Consider the following 13,571-nt stretch of genomic DNA (forward strand, 5'->3'; position numbering starts at 1 on the left):
AGGCATTTTGTTGAGTTTAGTTTATTATCGGTTTGATAGTTTCCAATATGTATGAGTTGATGAGAAAGTAGAATTGTTCCTCTTGGTGGAAGTATCGAGAGTTTATATAGCTGCAAGGATGGGTGATTATCTGACACAACTGGGCTGCGGCGAGTTACCAGAAATGGGTGCACTTCAGAAGTCTTTGATTCATGGTTCCAGATAGATCCTCTGCTTCAAAGATACGTTTACGCTGAGTTCCAGTAGTCTCACAGCGTCATGAACTGGATTTCCGCAGTGACAGCTTGAGCAGGAATCACATTCTCTACTGTAAAAAGCAGAAATGTAACTTAGCACGGGAATATAGAGCACAAGTAACCCTGGCTGTTGCGATTCACTGGCAGTTCCAACAGCTTGTCCAAACATACGCACAAAAAACTGCACAGCCCAAGCAGGATACATCAACCGTTTGCTTCATTGTCTGAATGACGTTCATTGTCTAGTGTACACTTGCATTATTACCTCCCATCAGCCCAAAAACGATCCAGAGCGTCTTGGTGGACCTCATACGCCCAGTGATGGCATGTCTGATGGACCACAGGACTCACATCAGGTCCATCCTCATCCTCCCCGTCATCAGCAAACACACTGCGTATCCCAAGAGCAACATATTTCTTGAGCAAGGTCCTCCGCCAGCGACCAGTCTCGCCTACACATTTCTTCCAACGGCTGATCTGGCGCTCGTCATCGGCACAGCGACGACCCATGTAAAACCGACAGTACCACTGGAACCAACCCCGAACATCGTACTCGTGAACAATCCATCCAGCTTCCTCCCATTGTTCGATGCTTTGTCCGCATTGAACACCGTATTTGTTGATCTCGGGGTCGTAACTGGTGTTGGTGAGATATGTTTCCACGTCCAGACCGGCTGTCCATGACTCTGGGAGTTCTTTCCAATCGTCTTTCACGGTGATCTTTAGGCGCTTTGAGTACAGGGGTCGCCAGTAGGATCCACCAAAGCTTCCCTCGCGAATGATCTCCTCAGGTGACTTGTTTGGGCGGAAATCAGGATGCGACCCAAAACGGAATGTTCCATCGATGTCGCGAATCGGTTCTTCGCTCTCAGGTTCCCATACTGTCCATCCAGCTATGATTGATTCCACATTCTTTGAAGGTTCGGGGTTGGTTTCATGGTCTGAATCTGATGCGGAAAGAGGTCGACTAGAATCTCGGCTTCTTTTCACACGAGGGGCGCTTCTTCGTGACGAAGTTCTGCGGATGTTGTCATAGTCATCATCGTCGTCGTCATATGTTGGCTTTGATACAGCTTCAGCTATGCGTCTTGACTGTCTTGTAGGCGCGCGCGGTGGGTTCGCCTTTCGTTTGTTGTTTTTGGTACTGGTCTTGGTTTCGGAGCGAGGCTCTGTCTTGAGGATTAAGGGTTTGATATCCTTGAGAAGAAGCGCGTTGTTTTCGATATTCTCTCGTCTTCGGGTTGCAAAGTCTGCCATTGTTTTGTGTGATGTGCTGATATAGGGAAGGTTCAGTAGCTGAATTATTTGTTTGCTGTGACGCGATATGCACTACGTCATAGGACTAGACCACTAAATAGAGACCCACTCACCTCAGTCATCTTCAGGGCACTCAGTGAAGTCTAGCACGCTAAAACTCCAGCCCAATCCAGACCGTACATGATAAGTATCACCAACAAAGTCTCTTTTCAACATCAATTCTCTATTGGCACCCTCCTCGCCATCTTTCAATTTTTCTGATTTTCTATCGAATACGTCATTCCCTTCCCGCCATGTTAGAGAAAGTGACGAACAGTCAGTCGACCCCTAGTGTTGAGGCACAAAGTAGCATCCATGGTAAAGTTCCCTCAATACTCCAATGTACTCAAATTAAGCTCTTCCTTCCGTCTTCGAATAAGTAGTTTTGCTTCGGGGTTGGCCACATAAGCCATTCCAAAAGCCACTGGCTCGGGCCTCTTGCCGTCGACAAGCTTCCAATCATACTTTAGAAGCAAATGACAAAGTGCGATCTTGACTTCGTTGGAGGCAAACCAGCGTCCCGGGCAAGAGTGCAAACCGTGTCCGAATCCGAGGTGATTTGGACTTGTGTTCACCAGGTAAGACATCTGTTCATTGTCCTTTGGAACAAACCGATAAGGATTAAATGTCTTGGCGTTGTTGTAGTTCTCGTCACTCCACATGTGGTTTGCCGTGACAACAATCTTGTTGCCTTTCTTGACGGTCGTTCCGTTTGATAGTGTGACGTTTTCGAGGGCTCGCCTTCTCCATCCTATGATTGGCTTATTAGTGGCCAAACATAGTGTCAACAAGTATTCTTACTAACCTATGAGAATGGGTTTCATCCGTTGTGTCTCCTTGAGGAAGCTGTCCATCAGTTTGAGATCAGCCAACGCTGTCTTCTTCAGACCTTGCTCTGACAAGACACGAATGATCTCTTCCCTCAGAGCTGTGAACATCTCGGGATATGTAGCCATATTAACCATTGTCTGCGACAGTAAATCGGTAGTAGTGTGGATAGCGGCCAGAGTCAGTGCGATCTGGCAATCAGCAGGCGGCAGTTCAGAGCCAGACTGAGCAAACCATTCGATCGCGTCATCGAAGGGAGGTTTCTCGCCTCTAGCCAGTGCCTCAGTCTTGATTCGCTCTCGACGTTCAATATGAGGATTTAGTTCTTTGCGGGCAGCGGTCAATGCTCGTCGCACCTCTCGGCATTGGGGAAGGACCCAGTGGATGTAAGGGCGCAGCCAGCGGGGAATGACACAGAGAATCATCATAGCTTCAAACGTTTTCCTGGTGTAGTATGCACTGGCGTTATTCCATCCTTCGTCGCGGCAAAGTTCCTCGCCCATGAAAACTCGAGAGGACATGCGTGAGACAATAGTAGAGATATGCTCATTGAGATTGAGGGTGTGCCATTCTGTCGATAGATGATCAGCCCATGCGCCCGGTGCTGCAAAAATAACTTACCAGTCGAGTCAGTGATAACACTTTGCATAACGAGAGCAGCTTCTTCCGATAAAGGACTCGTGAGTTTGGCTACATGTTGCACTGTCAGCAAACGTTCTTGGAACGAGAGTACAGAAGTACAAACCCAGAGCCTTGGTCAAGTGTCGTCCGATGACCTTTGGCATGACGGGATCATGCATGAGAGCACCAAATCCTGGAATGTAGGCGTGGTTATCCTGAATAACGTTAATGAGGCTGTCTCTACTTCTGGTGATGCCAACTTACATCACTAGCTGCGGCTCCAAAGTCAAATCTCTTGTCGCTCTTAATCTCGTCAATCATTTGAGGTGGAAGAATCGTCAACTCTCCCCATTCGCAAAACAGTCTAAACGGTTTCCCAACGAATCGCGCGGCCCCAGTAGCAAGAGTATCGAGACTGTTACTATTTTCCATGTATCTTTTAAGTCGCGGTATGTTGCTGAACTCGAATGTTTTCCGTGGGTTGAGCAAATCCTTCGGTTGTGTGAATTGAGACCAGTACACCATCACGGCCAGTAGGGTGACTAAGGCATATGGTATGAGGGAATCTGGTGTCTGATCCATGAGATTCGACCGCATACGTTGCGTTGTATCGTTGTGAGAGTTCATCGCTAACAAGTTCTCGTGACAATAAGAGTGGGAGATGGCGAGGCCTGTTGGTCCGAAATCGAAGATGTGGTATCAGTACATCGCAAACAGGATCGGATCGAACTTATAGCAATTGCGACATACAAAAAGAATCGTATGACCAGGTTGCTCAACCTGAAAGTCACCATTGAGCTTACGCCATAAGCCCCCGAAGGATTGTGATCCATGAGCGGATACCTCCCGGCACTACCTAGATCCCGCATGCCAAGTTCCAAAGGATTCTGAGGATTATTTTCTAATACGCAGATTCGATATCGAAGGCGATCCTTTCCTTATTGAAACTGCCAGCCTCGCCTACACCAAGTTTTGCAACCAGGATTTCATGAATTCCCTTGTAGCACCCACTATTTATGCTATCAATGCCAAGGTCCTGAGCCATCAGGATCAAAGGATTCAGGAAGCTCAGTCGAATAATTCCAATACAATTTCCTAACTTTTCTCTGTTGTCGAGCGTGACGTAATAGATAAACCAAAGTTCTTTTGTTTAAATCGGGAAGCTATACAGCAGTTGTCCTTTGCGCCTTTTCTTTAGAGGCAACTATGGCCATATATTGAGTACCCATTTCTAAAGTCCATGCAAGGCCATTAGCTCCTTGAAAGTTGCATCCTCGAGAAGTTGCCCGGCACTAAAGCGGTGCTCAGGGGAATACGATAGACCCTTCCGCAGTATGGAGAGCACTAGCTGCTGCTCGACAGGGCTGATATTATACAGTGCACGCTTTAGCTTAGCTTCCAGAGCTTGACGGGGATCTGGCCGTCTATTCTGGTCATACCATAACTCGTTGTATTGCCCACCACCCTCGTAGGAGCCTCTCCAGCCCGAAGGAAGAGGCCCAAGGCATTTCACCATATAGTCAACGACTAAAGAGTGCTCTGATCCGAAGAACAGGGGAACGCCTAAGCAAAGCTCGGCAAATATGCACATATAGCTCCACATGTCGGAGGCAAAGTTCGCGTCTGCATTGTGAAGACGTTCTGGCGCGCAGTAGATGGCAGGTGACTGGGCTTTGCACTCCACGGGAGTATCAGACTTGGCGGCCATTCCAAAGTCTGCGAGGGTTACAGTTCCCTTCACCAAAGATTTATGTGGAGCTATAGGCATAACCAGCTGGCCGGTCTTCCACATGGGCTTGGACGTAGGGATAGGCACTTTCCGCGGACGCCCGAGATATTCGTACTTGGCGGCTACAGTGGTACCGCTCTTGAAAGGAGCAAGTCCATATAAGACATTAGCGCTGTTGATGTCTGTATCCACATGAGTTAGAAGGTTCTTCTGATTGACGTGATTAGAATTGCATATGCAACATACCTCGATGTACGAATCCGCCGTCGTGTAGCGCCTTGATGGCCTGTAGTAGTTGCTTGGCAGAAGATCTCCGAACCGCAGTGGACATCGAAGAGGCATATGTTCGCAGGCTAGGACCCAGTAAGGGGAAAACCAAGACTCTATGGTGTGTCTTGGAGGTGCCGGGTAGCATAAACGTCTCCTGGTATATCAAGAGTCGGGAAGTGTCCTGCACAGCAGCGGCAATTATGTTCTGCGCGGTATTCTCTCGCTCGCCGGAAGGCCCAGGTGTCATGATCTTGAGAGCAACGTCGTCGCCACTAACCATGTCATTCGCCATCCAAACGGTTGAGAAGCCGCCGTGGCCCAGTTTATGCTCAACGCGATACCTGTTGGCAAGGACCTCTCCGATACAGACTGGGTAATAGAGCCCCTCTTCGTATCGCTCGACCGGTTCGGATGAATACATAACCTTACCCTCGTCATCTGAACCAACAAAATCACCCCAGATAGAGGCGCAGTCCGTATTATCGTTTCCAGTAGCCATTGTGATGCGAGGAGGACGTGGATAGGGGAGGTTGAATGCAGGCTCACCATGTACACTCCAGTGTCTTAAGTGTAGAATTTTCAAGTTTATCAAAAGGCTTAGACTTAAGTTTAAAGAATAAAAGTCTTGGAAAAAGAGGAGAAGATAAATGAAATTTCAGTGCCATAAAGAAAATTGCTCGAGACTAGGTTTTGTATATTGAACTTTATAGTTATCAATCACCATAACCAACAAAGGTAAAATCGCTTATGCTTCAGTCAGATTTCGCGTATTTATTGAAGTTTTTGAAGTTTGACTGGACTTTTCATTCTTCATTCTTTTCCCACACCTTGGCTCACATTCAACCATCAACCCACTATCACCAACAATCATGGCTTCTACACACACTCAAGGTACAGACAACCAGTCCAGTACCAGAACCTGTTCTTGTAGCATGGTTCCTCCACCAGCTTCTGAACGCCGCCCCATCGTCATATCTGGGCCTCGGGCACATGACAAATTTGCCATTTATGAGTCTCTCGTTGAGATTCACGACGACAGACTCATACGGCCTCCATGTCATACGACAAGAGATCCACAATATTGGGAAATCGACGGTTTTCCACATTATTTTGTCTCTCGGTTCGAGTTCTTGAACTTGCTCCATGCGGATCGTTTCTTTCAGTACCAATACTTCGAGAACAACCATTACGGTACGAGCATGGAGACCGTTCGGAGGCTGCAAGAAAACGGCTTTGCGTCCGTTTTTGATACCAATCTTACAGGAAAGTCGTTACTCACGAAATACCAAATCCTCGATCCGCGCTACGTTTTTATGAGACCTCCAAACACTGATTACCTTGAGACCCGGCTTCGCGACAGAGGCATGGACGAAGACAAGATTCAGGAGGAAATCACCTCCGCCGAGAAGGAATGGGATGCAGCTGAGGCATCTGGTCTCTTTGATATTGTCATCATCAATGATGGTTCGGAAAAGGCTTTCAGGAAGTTGGAAGCGTTTGCACTTGGACTTTGAGAAATTCCTTGTCCAGTAGTATGATATGGGCCAAAGGACGGATAGCAGGGCATCGTATCTTCGTGGAAGACTGGCTCAACCTCTTGCCTGCCAATACAGTATTCACTATAGGACTTTTAAGAGGGAGTCGAGTCTTCGTAGAAGTACGACGAATAATCCTCTTGCCCGAAAGCATTGTTGTCAGTGCCTTGGCCGAAGTCGTCGCTGGGAATGTGTTTTGGCGAAAGACATTGCTGATGTGTAGAAAAGGCTCAAGCTGAATCACCATGTGGTTTTACTTTCCATATCTCAAAGTGGTAACACAATATGCTGAAGAACATTTTCTTGTCAATAGTAGCTAGTGGAATTGGTTACCAGATTACCTTTTAGAGATTATTACTAAAAGAAATTATAAATTACTACTTCTCTTGAATAAGAGTATAAATCTGTCCCAGTTGTCAAGTTTAACCATGAGGTTTGAAAGACCTTACTATGTAACGTTGTATCTAATTCGCAACCTATAGCTTATAGCATTTGCTAATAAACTTGATAAGCACTCAAGTTAACTGCGGAATTGCGGAAATGAAAGCCCATATTTCTCATAGCTTGTATCAGCCGATGAAATTCGGCAGTGTCTGCGGATCCTCAAGGAGAGTTTCAGCTAGTGGTATCTAAACGAGGCACTGCCGGATTCCGCCGGTCAATAGGTCGTGCTAGTTACACGAGCCGTTGGAGTTGGCTGATTACTAGATAGACCGGTAAGAAGGAACTGCCTTGGAGTAAGCAGAGAGTAACATCTATTGGCATATATATGCATCTATATGCAGCCACTGTCCATGTCAGACCGAGCTGATAGAATTGCTGAAGCAACAGGCTTGGCTGCATTTTATTGCATTTATACGAGGCCTCCAAACTGTTCTTACATGATCTGACGTGATCATTCGGTCTCTGGTGGCGTCCAATGGACAGATGATTCTGTCATAGTTTGCTTCTAAAGCGGTGCCTTGCAGATCGGTTGTCGGGTATGCAAGGACCATCCGGGAAGGGCCTCAAGAAGCTGGGCCATAAACTTTCAGCTTTGAACGCCACTTACTGTGAATGGGCCATCGATCTTCAGCGCACAGACAAACAACGGCGGATTAGTTCTCGTGATTTCAAACTTGCCCACCCTCTACGTCTGAGCGGCTTCAAATAACACGAACGGGTAATTTCGTTTCAACGCCACGGACATATGTGACCAATTAGAAAGTATCAGTTTTCCAAATTTAACTCCAAATGCAGTTGCCTCAGCTAGTGATGCAAACTAGAATATCGGTAATATGGGGGAGCCTGAAACGTACAGGTGCTAAAACAAGATCTACCCGCGATGGCTGATCAGCAAACGGTTTCTATTGTATCTGCCTAGGTATATAAGACTTGAAGATATCAGGTACTGTTCTTCGGCATTTCTTGCCTCATTATCTGTTCAAGTCACTCTTTCCACCACTTCTTGTCTCTCTTTATGTCGATATGAAACACCTTTTGACACTCGCTCTTTGCTTCAGCAGCATCAATGCTGTCGCTATCACCAACCCTCACAAGGCTTCGGGAGCTGAAAAGCCCGAAGGCAGCCTCCAGTTCTTGAGTCTTCGTGCCTCAGCACCTATTGGAAGTGCCATCTCTCGTAACAACTGGGCCGTCACTTGTGGCAGTGCACAGCCAGGAAATGAGTGCAACAAGGCCATCGATGGCAACCAAGATACCTTTTGGCATACATTTTATGGAGCCAATGGAGATCCAAAGCCTCCTCATACTTACACCATTGACATGAAGACAACCCAGAATGTTAATGGCTTGTCTATGCTGCCTCGACAGGATGGCAACCAAAATGGCTGGATCGGTCGCCACGAAGTTTATCTCAGCTCAGATGGTAAAACCTGGGGAAGCCCAGTTGCTACTGGCAGTTGGTTCGCCGATTCCACAACCAAATACTCCAACTTTGAAACTCGTCCTGCTCGCTATGTTCGTCTAGTCACTCTCACTGAGGCTAATGGCCAACCTTGGACTAGCATTGCCGAGATCAACGTCTACCAGGCTAGTTCTTACACAGCCCCTCAGCCTGGTCTTGGACGCTGGGGTCCGACTATTGACTTGCCCATTGTTCCTGCGGCTGCTGCAATTGAGCCTACATCAGGCCGTGTCCTTATGTGGTCTTCATACCGTAATGATGCATTTGGAGGCTCCCCTGGCGGTGTCACTCTAACTTCTTCATGGGATCCATCCAGTGGTATTGTTTCTGACCGCACTGTGACTGTGACCAAACATGATATGTTCTGTCCTGGTATTTCCATGGATGGTAATGGTCAGATCGTGGTCACAGGTGGCAATGACGCCAAGAAGACGAGTCTATACGACTCACCTAGCGATAGCTGGGTCCCAGGACCTGACATGCAAGTTGCTCGTGGATATCAGTCTTCAGCTACCATGTCAGACGGTCGCGTTTTTACTATTGGTGGTTCTTGGAGCGGTGGCATTTTTGAGAAGAATGGCGAAGTCTACAGCCCGTCTTCAAAGACATGGACGTCCCTACCTAATACCAAGGTCAACCCCATGTTGACAGCTGACAAGCAGGGATTATACTGTTCAGATAACCACGCGTGGCTCTTTGGTTGGAAGAAGGGATCCGTTTTCCAAGCAGGACCAAGCACTGCCATGAACTGGTACTATACCAGTGGAAGTGGCGATGTGAAGTCGGCCGGTAAACGCCAGTCCAACCGCGGGGTGGCCCCTGATGCCATGTGCGGAAACGCTGTCATGTACGATGCAGTTCAGGGCAAGATCCTGACTTTTGGCGGTTCCACAGACTATCAAGACTCTGACGCCACAACCAACGCCCACATCATCACACTTGGTGAACCTGGATCAACACCCAAGACTGTCTTTGCTAGCAATGGCTTGTACTTTGCCCGAACTTTTCACACATCTGTTGTTCTTCCAGATGGAAGCACGTTTATTACAGGAGGCCAGCGACGCGGGATTCCGTTTGAGGATTCAACGCCCGTGTTTACACCAGAGATCTATGTCCCTGAGCAAGACACCTTCTACAAGCAGAACCCCAACTCTATTGTTCGTGTCTATCACAGTATTTCCCTTTTGTTGCCCGATGGTAGGGTATTTAATGGCGGCGGTGGTCTTTGCGGCGACTGTACCACCAATCACTTTGACGCGCAGATCTTTACGCCAAATTATCTCTATGATAGTAACGGCAATCTCGCGACGCGTCCAAAGATCACTAGGACCTCTACACAGAGCGTCAAGGTCGGTGGAAGGATTACAATCTCGACGGATTCTTCGATTAGGAAGGCGTCGTTGATTCGTTATGGTACAGCGACTCATACTGTCAATACCGATCAGCGCCGTATTTCTCTGACTCTGGCGAACAACGGAGGAAATAGTTATTCTTTCCAGGTTCCTAGCGACTCTGGTATTGCGTTGCCTGGTTATTGGATGTTGTTTGTGATCAACTCGGCGGGTGTACCGAGTGTAGCTTCAACTATTCGCGTTACTCAATAGTTTTCTAGGGTCATTCTTTTCAGATACTTAGTTTCATTCATAGCGGTCAACTAATTTATTACCTTAGCTCACACTCAATTCGCGGTCTTAGAGAGCCGCTGTGGACCCTTTCCGTTGAGCTGACTCGTGGATCTGTGCAAGACAGCCACGCGCAAACTCCATCGTGTCACCTCTACTCTTGCCTTAGCAATGGACCACCAGAAAGAGTTGAAGAACGTTCTCAGCCTAGCTATCAAAAGCGCTAATAAGCTCGCTGTCAAAAGTGCCGGTGGCGTTTATCATGAATCGATAGTTTGACAGCCTCTCTCGCGAATGTTGTAGGTAGAAGAGCATTCACCATCCGGTCCAATGAGAGTGACGTCAACGAGTTGAACTATGAGACTAACTCAGAATGGCAATTTAGTTGAAGCCCAAGATGGGTCATTCATATGCCAATCGGACTCGAGTACCAACAGCAGTAAGGTCAACTTGGCCAGACTGAGCTTGACGTTTTACGCCTTATTGATCATCAGACGATCTGGGGTTCCTGCAATCAATGCACAAAGCTCAATGAAGAGATAGTTCACTTCCTCTACCAATCAGTCGGGATGCGGTGAGATGTGACGGGAATAGTTTTGTTGGTCTAGACCTCTGTTCGCTTCAGTCCGTCACTCACGTGGCGTTTCCAGCCTCGTCGCCATTTATAACTAAGAACGGCCAATCAGTAGCAGTGTTGTCTCGAACTACGCATTTTTACCCATGTCGTATCGGCCGAGTGGTGGGATGAGTTACCCTACATGGAGAAATGACTCGACGCGTTTGACTTATAGGACGCGTTGCATCAGTAATCTCATCTCTAATAAGTTTGAGAATACGTTATTTTCGTGTATAATAATTCTACTAATTCTTTGAAGCATATATAATCCTGGTTTTGACGTGTTGTTGTTTATATGGTCGGGATCGCTTACCGACATGTCATCTCAACTCAGAGCTGATACCTCAAACAACTCTTTTTGCATTGAACATCGGATCCGGGGTATTGCATGACCCTAGTTTAGTTAAACTATTGCCATTGGCTAAAAGCACAGCCAAAGAGGGCCCAGTGTTACTCATCAGAATTGTACATTCGAGCTTCAATGGATTTTACCTGTGCCTCCATGCTACAACCCTCAGACATCTGTCCAACTCTTCTCAATGATATGATTGTCCATCTAGACTTTCTTGCCGAGTCATCCCATGTCTTGAACATCGCGATGGCACCCGACAGACATTCCCTTTCCTCGTCTCCCCTGGTGACATGACCAACCCAACCAATGACTTGTTCGGGCGATAGCTTCAGAAAGAGAATAGCGTCAAAGTCAACAAGCTGAAACCCCACCCGTTGGATCGACATACCATTTCCGAGTGGGAAGCACCCTTGCTCAAGACTGGTGGATAATTCATCCTTCTCCGCATCCCTCATGATCTTTTGTGCTAGTTATTCTTGCGCTCCAATCAGCGAGATGCGCTTCTACCAACTGTCACGCGCTGTAGAATGGGCGCACTCTAGCGTGTCTGTCACTATTCATGTCGCGTTTGGCTCTGAATATTGCAATCAAGTCTTGCAATAACTGTATTCCTTTCCCCATGGGGCACCTGGTGCGCTAACCAACACTTTATTCCGCGTGTGTAGCACGTTTAGCATCCTGGTCTAATATCGTTACCAAGTAGTTCATTGGCGCGCAAGGAATACCCATGATGTCCCTTATTTGTGCCGAAAACCTGGGGGTTTAGTAAAGTTTCTGGGGTAGTAGGCAATGCGAAAAACCATTAAATATCGTGGAGCCCGCCCTCTGTCGATCAGTCTCCTCCTGCATCTGCACAATCATTGATCAATTGACCATCATGAAGCCCAAGGTTTATCAATTCCTCGTCGGAGTGTTCGCGTCCTTTGGATCGCTTCTCTTCGGTTATGATTTGGGTGTTATCGCCCAGGTCATTGCATCGGAGTCCTACCAAAGAACCTTCAACACAGATGATGGCTCCCCCGAAACGTAAGACACACTCAAAAATTGATCATTTCGCGATGCTGACCATGATAGCGGAGCTGTTGTAGCTCTGTTCACAGGAGGTGCCTTCTTCGGCGCCGGATTCGCCAGTCCCACTGCTGAATACCTCGGCCGACGATGGACCATCACCATCGGATCCATCATTTTCCTCCTCGGAGGTGCTCTTCAGACTGGTGCTCCTCAAATCTCATACCTTATGGCGGGTCGATTCCTCGCTGGTCTCGGTGTCGGTTTCTTGACCATGATTATTCCTCTGTACCAAGCCGAAATTGCACATCCTTCGATTCGAGGTGCGTACCATATCCCCACCTCCAGTACCCAATTTAATAAGCATAAATGAACCAAGCTAACCTTCTCGCTAAACAATAGGCCGAGTCACCGCTCTCCAGCAATTCATGCTGGGTATTGGTGCACTGATCGCTTCTTGGAGTGGTTGGGGTACATACATGCACTACACCGACAACCGACAATGGCGAATCCCTCTCGGAATCCAGTGTGTCCCCGCGCTCATCCTTGGTTCCCTCATCTTCGTCTTCCCCGAGTCTCCTCGTTGGCTTATGGACCAGGGTCTGCAGGAAAAGGCTCTGCACACCCTGGCTAGTCTGCACTCCAATGGCAACGTCGATGACCCCTGGGTTCGTGCGGAGATCGAGCAGATTCAGGAAAGCATCGCCGACGAGCATGCCAACTCGGCCAAGTCCTACATGGAGCTGTTCCGAGACATGTCTTGCTTCCGCCGTCTTTTGATCGCTTGTGGTCTTCAGGCCTCCATTCAGATGACTGGTGTTTCGGCTATTCAGTATTACTCTGTTGCTATCTACGAGCAAGCTGGAATTGACGCTGCTGATGCCCTCAAGTACCAGGCTATTAACTCCATCATTGCGCTTATTGCACAGGGTCTTTGCATCGCTTTCATTGATCGATTTGGTCGTCGATGGACTCTGATCTATGGTAACCTCTTCAACTGCTTGACTTTTGTTATCGCCACCATCATGCTGGTCGTCTATCCTCCTGGTTCCGGTAGTGCTGCTCAAGGTTGGGGTTTCATCATCGTTACTTGGGCCTACAACTTCTCTTTCTCCGCTACTTGCGGACCTCTCTCTTGGATTATCCCTGCTGAGATTTTCGACACTCGCACTCGTGCCAAGGGTGTCAGTCTCGCCACCATGACCTCTTTCGCTTTCAACACCATGATCGGACAGGTCACCGGCATTGCCATGAAGTCTATTGGCTGGAAGTACTACCTTGTTTTCGTCATTTGCAACTTCACCAACGCTCTTTGCGTCTGGGCTTTCGTTCCTGAGACCAAGCAGATTCCTCTGGAGGAGATGAACTATCTCTTCACCAACGCTCCTTGGTTCATTCCCTCCGTCAACAAGAGCCAGTACACTGCCGATTACCAGGCCGACTTGGCACGTAGGGCCGAGAGGATTGACGAGAAGCTGGCTGCTGAGCATGAGACCGGCGAGCACGTCTCAAAGATCTAAGAGACTACACCGAGCCGGGCCAACTACCAATT

General features: G+C 47.8%; 6 protein-coding genes across 6 annotated transcripts; 3 read left to right on the forward strand and 3 right to left on the reverse strand.

Moving 5' to 3' along the window:
• Positions 1–497: 497 nt before the first annotated feature.
• FSST1_012415 (uncharacterized protein) lies at positions 498–1,493 on the reverse strand (the record flags this gene model as incomplete). Its single annotated transcript, XM_083235638.1, has 1 exon — positions 498–1,493. One exon carries the CDS (start codon positions 1,491–1,493, stop codon positions 498–500), a length of 996 nt encoding a protein of 331 aa, XP_083082111.1.
• A 368-nt stretch (positions 1,494–1,861) lies between these two features.
• Positions 1,862–3,608, reverse strand: FSST1_012416 (cytochrome P450; the record flags this gene model as incomplete). Its single annotated transcript, XM_083235639.1, has 5 exons — positions 1,862–2,283; positions 2,338–2,931; positions 2,982–3,050; positions 3,106–3,196; positions 3,246–3,608. 5 exons carry the CDS (start codon positions 3,606–3,608, stop codon positions 1,862–1,864), a joined length of 1,539 nt encoding a protein of 512 aa, XP_083082112.1.
• Positions 3,609–4,212: 604 nt separating this feature from the next.
• On the reverse strand, positions 4,213–5,479 carry FSST1_012417 (kinase domain-containing protein; the record flags this gene model as incomplete). The annotated part of the gene is made up of 2 exons (XM_083235640.1): positions 4,213–4,892; positions 4,957–5,479. The coding sequence occupies 2 exons, from the start codon at positions 5,477–5,479 to the stop codon at positions 4,213–4,215; spliced, it is 1,203 nt and encodes a 400-aa protein (XP_083082113.1).
• Positions 5,480–5,849: 370 nt separating this feature from the next.
• Positions 5,850–6,494, forward strand: FSST1_012418 (uncharacterized protein; the record flags this gene model as incomplete). Its single annotated transcript, XM_083235643.1, has 1 exon — positions 5,850–6,494. One exon carries the CDS (start codon positions 5,850–5,852, stop codon positions 6,492–6,494), a length of 645 nt encoding a protein of 214 aa, XP_083082114.1.
• A 1,488-nt stretch (positions 6,495–7,982) lies between these two features.
• Positions 7,983–10,025, forward strand: FSST1_012419 (uncharacterized protein; the record flags this gene model as incomplete). Its single annotated transcript, XM_083235644.1, has 1 exon — positions 7,983–10,025. The coding sequence occupies one exon, from the start codon at positions 7,983–7,985 to the stop codon at positions 10,023–10,025; it is 2,043 nt and encodes a 680-aa protein (XP_083082115.1).
• A 1,863-nt stretch (positions 10,026–11,888) lies between these two features.
• FSST1_012420 (general substrate transporter) lies at positions 11,889–13,539 on the forward strand (the record flags this gene model as incomplete). Its single annotated transcript, XM_083235645.1, has 3 exons — positions 11,889–12,037; positions 12,086–12,342; positions 12,422–13,539. The coding sequence occupies 3 exons, from the start codon at positions 11,889–11,891 to the stop codon at positions 13,537–13,539; spliced, it is 1,524 nt and encodes a 507-aa protein (XP_083082116.1).
• Positions 13,540–13,571: the final 32 nt, after the last annotated feature.

The sequence above is a fragment of the Fusarium sambucinum genome, chromosome III (assembly GCF_050947815.1).
Source record: "Fusarium sambucinum isolate potato_lamoka chromosome III, whole genome shotgun sequence".
Lineage (NCBI taxonomy): Eukaryota > Fungi > Ascomycota > Sordariomycetes > Hypocreales > Nectriaceae > Fusarium > Fusarium sambucinum.